Consider the following 14,106-nt stretch of genomic DNA (forward strand, 5'->3'; position numbering starts at 1 on the left):
TTTGTTTGCTGTTACATACACAGCTCTCTCTCTCTCTGTGTCTCTCATCCTCCAAGATTTCTCCCGGTGCCAGCCTCCCTATTGGACTGTTCATCCATTATAAATGAGAGCTGACATCACGGGTTAGGCTGGGTTAATCAGATTGCAAAAAAAAGGTTCTCGGGCTTCCTCTGCTACTAACGCTTCACCCATTGCAGCAGTACAACAGCGAACCCATCTCCCCGTTTCCTACAGGCACCATCCCCTACTTACTCACTGGAGGATTCTCGTCAGCCCCCAGCAACCCTCCCCCTCCCCTTTCAGTCCAGAAATAATTTCTGCATGACTGTCACAAAGGTAAGAGGGGTGGGACAAACCCACGAATTGTTGTGGATGTGTGTGTGTTTGTTTTATTTTAACTTGTTGTTTAATATACAGCCAGCCGAAATGAAGAAGTGCTTTTGCAGTCTGTGCTTTTGAGTGTCATTCCGGCTGCTGCAGTCAGACAATGCAGTAAAAGCTCCATCTCCTGACTCAGCCTGCACTGCGCTGTCTAGACAAGGTACTTCAGGGGCAGCCAGAGTCTGGCTTCTGCCCTCAGGACCCTGGGTTGGAAGCAGATTCTTGGTCTTGGGTCACATTCCTCAGAGGAGCTGTCAGAAGGGGAGGGTGAGGGTGTGGGTGTGGGTGTAGGGGGGGTGGTGGTGGAGCAGGAGGGTGTAGGGACTGGAGGTCTCTCCTGCACAGATACAGACTGAGCTTGCTCATCTGCCAACTCTCCTGCTCGCTGCATTGCCAAGGAGAAATCAAAGCCATGTGTGTGTGTGCTGGCAAAACCCAGCTCCCAACTGTTTGCTGGACAGAGGCAAGGCATTCAAATGAGCCAATTCAGCTTAGCAGTTACAGTTCTACGTTAGTCATTCATTGTAAACCCCCTCAGTCTGGTGTTCCTCATATCAGTGAATTGTGTTTGTAACCGTTCAGAGCCTGCATTCCGTGTGCCTTTCACAGCCTCCAGATGCTGGTGCAAACTACCTCACAGTCAGTGAAGCACTTTTGAGATTAGAGGGTGAGAGCCAGTTTGTACCTCACCAGATCCAGCAAACAGGAACAAGGTAAAGGATTGGTGGGTGTGGGCTTGTGTATGTGGTAGATTCTAACACGGGGTGAATCCTAACATAGGGCACCGTCTTAGCAAAAGGTCCAGCTGAACAGACAGAAGTCTAAAGTGTGTTCTTGTGATATTGAGGAGAAGTTACTTCTCTCAAAGGGTCATGAATCTGTGGAATACTCTCTGTCAGAGTACAGTGGATGCTGGGATGTAAGGAAGAAATAGATGTTTAAGTAGTAATGGGTTGAAGGGGTATGGAGAGCAGGCAGGAACGTGGAGTGGATGCTATATCATGATCAGCCATGATTGTATAGAATGGCCTAGCAGGCTTGAGGGGCTTCCTCCTGTTCCTAGTTTGTATGTTCTTATTGACAGAGAAACATTTTCAAACATCTGAAGGACAGCCCACTGCCAGGAAAGATTGTCGATTTACTGTTCTTGTCACTCAGTTATTGTAGGCAGGTTGGTACTTACCAACCAGAGAGGACTGTAATGTAGATACATGAGGTAGACTTCACTGACATCCCCCCCCCTACATCACCAAGCAGAGAGGCGCCCCATGGTGCCTCAACCTCCTGTCTCTCTGCAGCAAGTTCAGCGGCACCAGCTGGGTAGATGCTTGTGCCAGTGGAGAGTGTGGGGGCTCAGGAACCTCTAGTAGCCAATGAAAGGCCCGGGCTGGACTGTAGCTCCCTGGGGAAAGGCTAGTGGTAGTTACTGCTTTGTAAACCAATCCTACCAATTGTCCCCTGGCACCCCCCCCCCCCCCACTGCCCCCCAAAGCCAACTTTCATGGACCGCATTCCTGGCGATTGCTATTTCATCAAATAATCCCAACCACCTTGCTCACCAAAGAACTGTATTTCCCTGTCACTATTTTTTACACCTAATAAACAATTGATTCGCCTTGAGCTGGAGTAAGAAACACCGTGTCCTATTTAAAATGCCCTTACGACCATCTTTCGTAGTTTTTTTTTAATTGGCATCTGGGGAAAACAACAGTGTCCGGGAAATGTACATTTCATCACTGGGGACTCTTAAGGCAACCCTGGACAGTTGTCAATCCTTCTCATGCACCCTGTGTTTCTGGAGGGTAATTTGAGTGCTACGTATCTGAAGGGGTAATTTGAGTGCTACGTTTTCTCCCGTGGACCCAACAAGTGGCTCCACAAGGAAAATTTATTGCGAGGGGAGAGTCAAAGAGGCTGAGGACATCACTTTAGATTCATCGAACTGTCCCATGGGCCAGAATTTATAGTAATAGCAGTCTCCAACCCTAAAACCTGACCTTTTTGCCTAGGGAACTTCCCAATCCCCAGGGGCTGGGTTCAGCAAGGTCCACTCTATAAATAAATCCAGCCATGAGCATCGCTAACAGCAGTCATTTCTCAAGCATAATTTAATAACATATTCCAGAATGTGTCTTAACTAGATGTCCATATGGAATATGCACAAACAATACCACACCCGCAGTCCTGAAAATGCTTCATTTTATATTCCATTCCTGTGGGATCAGTGGGACATAAACACGACTTTTAAAATAGGTTAAATCGTGGCTTGAATCGTAGACAACAAAAAGACGTTGATCGGTTCTGCTACTCGCAAATTGGATTGTAGCTCACTCGTGAGTTTGATGTTCATAAGTTACTTGGGTCAGTTTCACAAAAAGAGATTTTGATCACAAGTTAAAGTTAAAAGTGCTAGGCTAGAGTATATAAAATAGAAAAGTTGCCAATAATAGTCTATAAACATTTCAAAGGGTTGTTTCAGCCACTTTATACAGTCATAGAGTGATATAGCTTGGAAATAGGCACTTTGGTCCAACCAGTCCACGCCAACTTTATTCCTAAACTAAACTAGTCCCACCTGCCTGCATTTGGCCGATGTCTCTCTAAACTTTTCCTATTTATGTACTTATCCAAATGTCTTTTAAAAATTGTAACTACCTGCATCCACCTCTTTCTCTAGCAGTTCATTCCAGACGTGAACCACACTCTGTATAAAGAAGTTACCCCTCGTGTCCTTTTAAAATCTTTCTCCCCTCACCTTAAAAATATACTCCCTAGTTTTGAAAACACCACCATAGGGAAAAGACCTTTGTCATTCACCTTACCCATGCACCTCATGAATTTATAACCTCAATAAGGTCACCCCTCAACCTCCTACGCTCCAGGGAAAAAGTCCCAGTCTTTTCAGTCTGTTTTTATTTTTCAAGAACTCCATTCCTGGCAACATCCAGGTAAATCTTTTCTGAACCCTCTCCAGCTTAATAATATCCTTCCTATAACTGGGCAACCAGAGCGCACACTGTATTTCAGAAGAGGTCTCACCAACATCCTCTACAACCTCCACATGACGTCTCAACTCCTATACTCAAAGGTCTGAGCAATGAAGGCAAGCATGCTAAATGCCTTCTTAACCACCCTGTCTACCAGTGATGCAAATTTTAAAGAATTATATACCTGAACCCCTAGATCTCTCAGTTTTACGATACTATCCAGGGCCCTACCCTAATTATATATGTTCTGTCCTCTGGTTTGTCTTACCAAAATGCAATACCTCACGTTTATCCAAATTAAACTTGATCTGCCTGTCCTCAGCCCATTGACCCAACTGATAAAGATCTCTTTGTAATCTTCGATAACCTTCTTCACTGTCCGCTCTCCCACCAATTTTGGTGTTATCTGCAAACTTACTAAGCATGTCTTCTATATTCTCATCCAAATCGTTTACATAAATGACAAACAAAAGTGGACCCAGTACCGATCCTTGCCTTGTGTGATAACCTTGAAAACCAAAGTGTGTAGTTTAATACGAAAACAGAACTTGCTGGAGAAACTCAGCAGCTCTGGCAGTGTCAGTGGAGAGAAAGCAGAGTGAACAGTTCAAGTCCAGGTGACCCTTTCTCAGAAGTCTTCACCCTTCTGTTCTGAAGAAGCATTTCCCTGGACTTGAAACGTTCACTCTGCTTTCTCACTGCAAATGCTGCCAGACCTGCTGAGTTTTTCCAGCAAGTCCTGTTATTGTTTCAGGTCTTCAGCATCTACAGTTCTTTGTTTTAGTTTTGTCTTGTTTAATGGCTTGTCTATCTTTAGAATGAGATGTTAAATCTGGCTCCATGTGCTGTATCAGGTGGATGGAAAGGATTGTATGATGTTAATTAAAGAAGAATAAGGGAGTTCTGGCCAATAATAGTCCCTGAAGCAATGTCACTTAAAAAAGAACTTACCTAGTTATAAACTTCTTGCTGTTTTGGGGACCTTGTTGTACCTAACCTTGCTAATGTGTTTCCTACATCAGATATACCTTACAAAGTTGGCTACAAAGCTCTTTGGGATATCTTGAGGTTGTGAAAGGCGTTATATAAATGCCGGCCTTGTTTTCTCTTTTCTGTTTAATATAGATTCAATCTTCATACCTGCTCTTTGAAGTTTGATATGATCAAAAAGTCAGAAAATAAATTTGCTTTGTCTCAACATATGGGAAAGTGCACTGTGACATGCACGACGTTGGTATACATCATACTTAATCTTGGGAAGGTGAAAGAAAAGAGAATTGTACTTGTGAGTTGTTCACACTTTGGTGAGAGAGTGAATTAATCGAAGTGGTGACAAGATGGGTAATTGTGTGGTTGATGTCAACAATGGGCTTCTTGGGCTGAATGGCCTCTTCCTGTTCCGAAACGTTTAATGGTTTTGTTTTGGCTAACTGGTTATCAACAGGAAGAAAGTGGGAAAACAGTTTCTTTTTCCCACTCCACTTTTACAGTGACCACCTACTGCAATGCAAAATCCTGCAGTTTACAAAACCCTGACTGGATATTTTGGTAGAGAGAGGCAAAATCAGACATAAAGAGAGCAAAAAAACCAGACTGACTCGCATTGGAAAATATGGTGGGAGGGGAAATCTTCCACAAGTATCATGTGTAGTTAAATTGTTCTTTCTGAATGAATTACAACATCGCTATAGCAACCAGAGCAAATTTTCTTATTCATTCATGAGATGTGGGTGTTGCAAAGGCAAACGATTATTACACTATAAAAACCAAAAGAACTGCGGATGCTGGAAATCAGAAACAAAAGCAGAAGTTGCTGGAAAAGCTCAGGACGTTTGCCAGCATCTGTGGAGAGAACTCAGAGTTAATGCTGCGGAGCCAGTGACCCTTCCTCAGAACTGATTAGAACTTCCTCAGAACTTTTATTACTGTAATTGCTCTTGAGAAAGTGGTGGTGAATCACCCTTTGGAGCAGAACTGAATGGCTTGCTCAGCCATTTTCACTGGGTTGTTAACAGTTAACCACATTGCTGTGGGCATGGAGTCACATGTAGGCCAGATCAGGTAAGGATGGCAGATTTCCTTCCCTAAACACTATTGGTTAACCATGTTAGTTTTTATGACAATCTAGTAGTTTTGTGGTCACAGTTACTGGAAAATAATTATCCCAGATTTATTTAATTGAATTTTAATCCTCAGTTGCTGTGGTGGGGTATGAACAAACATTTGCAAATTATTAATAGGCCATATGCACTAAATTACCAAATCATATTCAAAACAACAGCAATAAAATCCCTCCTTTTGAAAATTGCAGCCAATTTGTGACGACCTGTTTGCTAAAATAATTGACAACAGGAATGTTTACCCCTTCCACTGCACTCTGTCATAACAGTTATTGCTCTCCCTTTGCCCACTGAGCTTTTGGATTTGGTAATCCAGCAAAATTTAATCTTGAAGTGTTACAAAGGTTACAGTGTCTGATTGTGACCTCCCCTCAAAGCCTTTTTAGTTGAGCTTATCCACACTGTGCCCTTCATTCAGGTGGAATGTTCCAGATCTTGGGTTTGGTGGCTGGTTGAATTTATGCTCTGCAGGATAATGGGTTTTGAGGTGAGTTGGTGGGGGGAAGCCAGATGTGGCTACTGCTGCAGTAGAGGAGCAGAAGTGATGAGAAGCTTAAGCAGGCTTTCCTTGAGTTGGGCTTCTGCCAACCAATTGCGGACAATGCAGTCATTGATTTAAGCAAACGCTTGGCTGAAAACTGACTGACTGCATGATAGAGCTGGTCTAAGAGAAAGTATGGCACGAAATAAATTAAATCCTCCTGGAGCAGTTGACTCTTTCCATGTGGACTAGGGTCACCAGCCTTCCCAGACTCTCTAGGTGTCACCGAGACACTGTGAGCTACCTGGCAGAAAATCTGAATGAGCATTTGGAAAACTGTGGTGTTTTTTCCCACTTTTTAACCTTCTGTTATTGATAAAAGTGTGACTGCTTGACTGTGAAGGACACCAGGTGGTGAAACCTTCAAGTGTGGTCTTGTGGTGCAGTGGTAGTGTCCCTACCTCAGAGCTAGGTGGCCTGGGTTCAAGCCCCACTTACCCTGGAGGTATGTCAAAAAATCTCTGAACAGTTTGGTTATAGTTATTTCTTTAACCAATCAGAGTTGGCAATAATAAGTGACACCTGGTAAATATGTTAAGAATTTTTTTACAGCACTGATTGATCAAACATTGCTCCATTTACAAGCCTGTCTATCGTATTTTCACAATGTTGTGATTTTATGTAGCAGGGAGGGAATGACCTGGGTAAATACAACAAGGTTATTTACTCCTTCAATTTCCAGTCTGACACATCAGGTTCATATATCACTAGTGCAAAACTCAAAATCTGAGATTTCTCATGAATGTATTCCTTATCTTCATGACCCAATAGATAAGTCCACAAAATAGCTGGAAGTCAGGATCGATAATAACCAGGTAATAGAGAATAGGTAATAGTTAGACAAGTGTATCACTTGTATGTCTCACAACCATTAACTTGTCAATGTTTAGTGACAATTGAAAATTCCTGTTTAGAACGTTAGGCTGTGGCATCTGAGCTGGCGATTGAATTCAGTGATTCTGACAAAGTCAAGCTTGAGGCACATTAGAAAAATCACTGCAATCTTTCCAGTTGCATTACTGCTTGAAACTCCACTGAATGAGTGAGTCAGGGGCTAAGGTTCTGTTCTCAGCTCTGTGAAAGGAGAGGATGCAACACGAATAGCTAACATATCAGGATAGTACAGTGTAGAGGGAGGACATTCTGCCTATTTAGCCAGCTTCAGCTCTTTGAAAGAGCAATCCAGTTAGTCCCACTCATTCACTGTATATATTCAGTTCCCTTCAATCACAAACGATTGAAACAGTATCTGCTACTCTTTGAGACAGTGCATTCCAAAGCCTAACCACTCATTTGTATAAAAACATTTTACTTCATGTTACCTCTTGTTCTTTTTCTAATCACCTTTAAAGTGTGTCCTTTGGTTATTAAACCTTTCTGCCATTGGAAACATTTCTGTTTTATTCACTGTTCTAAAACCCTTTGTGATTAGAAACAGTTCTATCAAATTTCCTCTTGGCCTTCTCTGTTCGAAGAAGAACAAACCAGCTTTTACCATATCTCTGTGACTGCAATCCCTGAACCCTGGTACTACTTTTGTCACTCTTTTATGTACCCCGAGCAAAACCTTCAAATCCTTGCTCAAGTCTGGTGCCCAGAATTGGACATGATACATCAGCTGGATGTGTTTTATGTAGGTTTATCAAAGTTTCCTTGTTCTTGTATGCAAGTTTAAAGTGATGAGAAAAAAGAACATTTCAACTTTTAGGGTCTGGATTGGTCTGCCTGAATCTGTGGTGGAGGCATGTTCAGTTGAAACATGAAGGAATTAGACAAAAAGGAAGATTATGCAGAGTTATGGGGCAAAGGCTGTCTGAATGGCATTAAATGAGTGAATCATTCAGAGAGCCAGCACGTTCACTATGGGCCAAATGGCCTCCTTCTGCACTGTAATAAGTCTATGATTCTGTGAATTCTGTCGGTTCTTGTACCTCATTCGATGGCTGCGCTTCGATTGTGAGTGGGTGGTATGTGTCAGAGGGTAATCAGAAGATAAAAATGCCTTTTCTAAACAAAAAAATGAGGGATGCTTGATAGGATGGAATTCTGCCATACATGTTGGCTGCAAATCAATACCCTGTTTGGCATTGTGCCACAACACAACACTGCCTACAAGGTGGCACTGAATTGACAATCTCATTGTGAGAGGTCACAGAGTATGGCTGATCCCCTCTAAGGCCAAGATCACCATAATCCTACCAGGCCACAGGGCTGCTATCTCTTTAGAGAGAGGGAGACGACTGGTGGTGGTTTAACCTGAGGGTCACCATGCCTCAGGTGAAGGGAGAAGGTTAGGAAGGAACGTCCTTCATGGTAACCTCAGCCAGTGTGGGGATTGAACCCACACAGTTGGCATTGCAAACCAGCCATCCAGGCTAACCACCCCTCTTGATTCCCACTACTTCCTTTTGGGAAAAAAAAACCATATTATTCATCATTTTCACTTGAACCAATATTAACAATTTCCTGCATGATTTAAATTTGAAGTAACAGATCATTTGGGTTAGGCAACTTTTAATGGAACTGAATAAATTGTCAACAAGAGAGAGGCTTATCAGGGGGGAGAATGAGAGGCTATATCACCTAATGGTACAATTTAAAAAGAGTGAAGGAACACAGAGACCTGGGAGGGGAGGTGGTAATATACCATCTTTGACAAGGGAATATATTTAAGGGTTAGCCAGATAAGTATATGACAGAGAAAGGGAGAGAAGCTTACGTTGATATGTTGAAATGCAGAGGTGTGTGTGGAATATAAATACTGGCATCGATTAGTTGGGCCAAATGGTATGTTTCTGTGTCTATATTCAACGTGATTACAATTTTTTCTTAAGTTTACGGGCCAAGATGAGTTGAATATTTAAAAGTACAATCAGAATTTTTGTCTTTGCAAATGTAGGCATGGAATGTGAATGTTTCTGAATCACTGGTTATGCCTCTCCAGTATCTCTGCACTTTAGGAGGGATGTTGGACATTGCAGGAGGTGCTGAGGGGATTGACTGGACTAGAACCACAGATAATGGACTTCACTGAGTGTGGGGAGAAGCTGGGGATTGTTGTCCTTAGAGTAGAGAAGAAGAAAGTGAGAATTGGTGTTGTTCAGAATCATAAAGGGTTTTGTTTGACTGAATAATAATAATGAATAATCTGTTTCCACTGGCAGAAAGACCAGTAACAGGATTCAAAACAATTGTCAAAAGAATAATGGGAGATGAAGAGATTTGTTTTAATGCAGCAGATTATATCGACCGAGAATACACAGTCTGATGAGGTTGTGGAAGCAGATTAAATCATAATTTTCAAAAGGGAATTGAATAACTACTTGCAGAGGGGTTGAGACAAAGATGCAGTATAGGCATGATGGGTTGAATGTCCTCCTATTGAATGATATTCTTCTGAGACACTCAGGACTGGTTTATTCTGCCTGCTAACTGATGTCTGAGTGTCTAATGTTTTCCACACTTTGATTTAAACAATTTGTCAAAGGAAGAAAGTTTGAATGCAGCAAAACATAAAAGAAGGATATCGCAGGTTCCATTCGCCAAGCGTGTTGTTCAGGCCACTTAACCCTGGCAGTAGTGAAAGGGTTAACCTGCGGTACTCTGCAACAATTGTCTCGGAGTGTATGAAGCTGAGCTATTCACATTCTTTGTAATAATCTCAGCCTGCTGGGAATGCAGGCTGTAAGTCAAGTGCATTCATGCAGCTAGATACATACATGAGAGAGAAAGGAAGAACAGGCCATGCAGACAGTGAGGGGATAAAGAATTGGAGAAGGCAATGTGGAGAAGAAGCAGTAGCATAGGCTAGTTAGGCGAAATGGCCAGATTTGATGCTGTAAATTCCATGTCGGTATAAACTGGTAAATCATTGACATCTGAGGGTTTATGGCTCTAGCCTGTTACAGGTTCACCTTCTCAATGTACATAGCTGTGTTCACCAAGCTATAAACCAGCATAGCAAAGTAATTGGTTGGCTGTGGCAGTGACCATTAAAGATGTTTAACATCTGGAGTACTATATAATTTCAATAACTAGCCTGTACAAATGATGTAGTAGCTATACAAATGATGCATGTTTTCTGTACCATTGGATGAGGAGTGAATCCCAAGGCTCAACAAATTGTGTACATTGATCCGTCAGAGTAGGACATGCATACCAGGGCAAAATGAGCTCCAGTCCTTTGCCACTGTCTCCCATCCTTTTTTTTTGTCCACTCATTGAATGTGGATATTGCTGGTTGGGCCTGGATTGCGCCATCCCTATTTGCCGTTGAGAAGGTAGTGGTGAGCTGTCATCATGTACCACTGCAGTCTATGTGCTGTTGGAAGACCAAAAATGTCATTAGGGAGGGAATTTCAGGATTTTTACCCAACCACACTGAAGGATCAGCAGTATGTTTTCAAATATGGGTGGTGGTTGGCTAGGAGAGGAATCTGCAAGTAGTGGTGTTCCCATGTATCTGCTGCCTTTGTCCTTCTAGATGGAAATGGTCATGGGTTTAGAAGGTGCTATCTCAGAAGCCTTGGTAAATTTCTGCAGCGCATCTTATAGATACTACACACTGCTGTTACTGAGCATCGGTGGTGGAAGAGTTGAATGTTGTGAATGTGGTGCTAATCAAATGGGCTGCTTTGTCCTGGATGGTGTCAAGCTTCTTGAGTGTAGTTGGCGCTGTGCTTATCCAGGCAAGTGGGGAGTATTCCATCACATTCCTGACTTGTGCCTTGCAAATGTGAACAGATTTTGAGGAGTTGGGAGAAGAGTTATTTGCTGCAGAATTCCTAGCCTTTGACCTGTTCTGGTAGCCATACTATTTATTTAGCTAGTCCAATTCAGTTTCAGGATGTTGATAGTGGAGGATTCAGTGATGGTAAAGCATTGAATGACAAGGGGAGATTCCCCTAATGGCAATGGTCATACTCTGGCACTTATGTGGCATGAATGTTACTTACCACCTGTCAGCCCAAGCCTGGATACTATCCAAATTTTGTTGCATTTGGGAATAGACTCCTTTCGTATCGAGGAGTTGCAAATGGTGCTCATCGACAAACATGCCCCACTTCTGACTTTATGATGGAGAGAAGGTCATTGATGAAACAGCTAAAGATCGGTATAGCCTGGGACACTACCATTAGGTACTCCTGCAGAGATGTCCTGGAGCTGAGATGACTGACCTCCAACCAGCAACAACCATCTTCCTATATGCTAGGTAACCAGCAGAAAGTATGCCCCCTGATTCCCATTGATTCGAGTTTTGCTAGGGCTCCTTAACGCCACACTTGGTCGAATACAGCCTTGATGTCAAGGGCTATCACTCTCACCTCAACTCTGGAATTCAGTTCTGTTGTCCACATTTGAATCAAGGTTGTAATGAGGTCAGGACCTAGTGGCCCTGGCAGAATCCAAACTGAGCATCACTGAGCAGGTTATTGCTGTTGATGACAGCTTCCATCACTTTATTAATGACCAAGAGTAGACTGATATGGTGGTAATTGGCTGGGTTGTATTTGTCCTGCTTTTTGTGTGTAGGACATACCTGGATAATTTTCCACATTGTCAGGAGGATGCAGTTATTGCTGTACTAGAACAGCTTGGATAGGGGAGTGGCAGGTTTTGCAGCACGAGACTTCAATATTATTGCCGGGGCCTATAACACTTGCTATGTCCAATCATTTCTTGATATTTTCTTTGATATGCTAATTTTGACACTAGCTGTCAGATGTTAGTAAGGAAGATCAACAGGGTTGATATCGCTTCCAGTGACTCAGTCGATGCTAAATGGTCCATCCGGTTTCATTCCTTTTTCCTTTCTAGAGATTAAAACAACTGAGTGGCTTGTTCGGCCATTTCAGAGGGTAGTTAAGACTTAACCACATTGATGTGGTCTGGAGTCACATCTAGGCCAGACGAGGTAAGGATGGCAGATTCCCTTGAAAAAGGGCCTTAGGGAACCAGATAGGTTTTTAACCACAATTGCTTCATGGTCATCATTAGACATTTAATTTTGGATTTTTATTGGGGTTTAAACTTCACCATTTGTTGCAATGGGATTTGAAGCAGGGTTCCTAGAATGTTACCTGGGTCTCTGAGTTACTAGCCCATTGACCACAGAATAACTCCACAGAGGCTGGTATCGCGTAACGAAATCATTCCTTTGTTTACACGTGGATTGTCCTTGACTCTGGCACAGCCTCATCAAAGTCAGCACCCAGAGTGAACCAAACCTCTGACCCTCCTGTCTATATCTGTCAGTCAGTGCTCCCTGATTGGACCAGATTAACAGCCCCAATCAGGGAATTTACATTCTATGGGGTCCACCTGGCTGACCTTGTTACAATCACTAGGCCGTCACCTTCCTTAATCTGGGGAATGAGCCTGATTCCCAAAGCTTTGTTAATCATACCCCATTTTTACACCATTTCCAATGTCAAACTGTAAATGTTTTTTATTGCAAAACTGCAGCACCTGCTGAAGGGGCAAAATCCATGACAACCAACTGTCAAGCAAAGGCCTCTGATAAGATTCTAGTTTCATTCTAAGGCTGCAGATGGATTTGGACAGGTTCGGAGAGTGGGCAAAGAAGTGGCAGATGGAGTACAATGTGGGAAAGTGTGAGGTCATTCACTTTGGTAAGAAGAATAAAAGCATGGACTATTTTCTAAATGGGGAGAAAATTCAGAAGTCTGAAGTGCAAAGAGACTTGGGAGTATTAGTCCAGGATTCTCTCAAGGTAAACTTGCAGATTGAATCAGTCGTCAGGAAGGCAAATGCAATGTTGGCATTTATTTTGAGAGGAATATAAAAGCAGGGATGTACTACTGAGGCATTATAAGGCCCTGGTCAGGCCACATTTGGTGTATTGCATGCAGTTTTGGGCCCCATATCTCAGGAAGGATGTACTGGCCCTGGAATGGGTTCAGAGGAGGTTCACGAGAATGGTCCCAGGAATGGAAAGCTTAACATATGAGGAACGTTTGAGGACTCTGAGTCTATACTCGTTGGACTTTAGAAGGATGAGGGGGGAATCTAATTGAAACTTGCAGAATACTGAATGGCCTGGACAGAGTGGATGTTGGGAAGATGCTTCCATTGGTAGGAGAGACTAGGACCCGAGGACACAGCCTTAGAGTAAAGGGAAGACCTTTTAGAACAGAGATAAGGAGAAACTTCTTCAGCCAGAATGTGGTGAATCTATGGAATTCACTGCCACAGAAGGCTGTGGAGGCCAGGTCATTGAGTACATTTAAGACTGAGATAGATAGGTTCTTAATTATCAAGGATTACGGGGAGAAAGCAGGAGAATGAGGTTGAAGAACTTATCAGCCATGATTGAATGGTGGAGCAGACTCGATGGGCCGTATGGCCTAATTTCTGCTCCTATGTCTTATGGTCTTAAGATCAAAAGTCTCCGGAAATCAGAAATAAAAACAGAAAGTGCTGGAGAAACTCGGCAAGTCTGACAACACTCATGCAGAGAGAAACAGAGTTAATGTTCCGAGTCCAATATGAGTCTTTGAGAATGGCTAATAATGTTAACTCTGGTGAACAGTTCATCCACTTCACCAACACCTTCCACCCCAACCTTAAGTTTACCTGGACCATCTCTAATACCTCTCTCCCCTTCCTGGACCTCTCTGTCTTCATCTCTGGCAACCACCTGGAAACTGATATCCATTTTAAGCCCACCGACTTCCACAGCTACCTAGAATACACCTCCTCCCACCCACCTTCCTGCAAAAATGCCATCCCTTATTCCCAATTCCTTCGCCTCCGCAACATCTGCTCCCAGGATGAAACATTCCACACCCAAACACCTCAGATGTCCTTGTTTTTCAAGGACTGCAACTTCCCCCCCCACCCCCCACCCCCTCAGTGGTTGAGAACGCTTTCGACCGTGTCTCCCACATTTCCCGCAACTCATCCCTCACATCCCCTCCCCAAAATAACAACCAAAACAGAATCCCCCTCGTCCTCACATACCACCCCACCAACCTCCGGATCCAACGCATCATTCTCCGACACTTCCACCATCTGCAATCCGACCCCACCACCAAAGACATTTTTCCCTCCCCAC

General features: G+C 43.1%; 1 protein-coding gene across 1 annotated transcript in view; it reads left to right on the forward strand.

The window, feature by feature from the left end:
* Positions 1 to 208: 208 nt before the first annotated feature.
* The window catches only part of LOC125486778 (coronin-2B-like), a 104,185-nt gene continuing 90,287 nt past the window's right edge, over positions 209 to 14,106 (forward strand). Inside the window, exon 1 of the mRNA XM_048615756.1 lies at positions 209 to 336. Within this exon, the coding sequence (XP_048471713.1) occupies positions 322 to 336 (15 nt within the window). The 5' untranslated portion in view covers positions 209 to 321. The remainder of the gene's footprint in view (positions 337 to 14,106) is intronic.

This window comes from Rhincodon typus, chromosome 33 (assembly GCF_021869965.1).
Source record: "Rhincodon typus isolate 14 chromosome 33, sRhiTyp1.1, whole genome shotgun sequence".
Lineage (NCBI taxonomy): Eukaryota > Metazoa > Chordata > Chondrichthyes > Orectolobiformes > Rhincodontidae > Rhincodon > Rhincodon typus.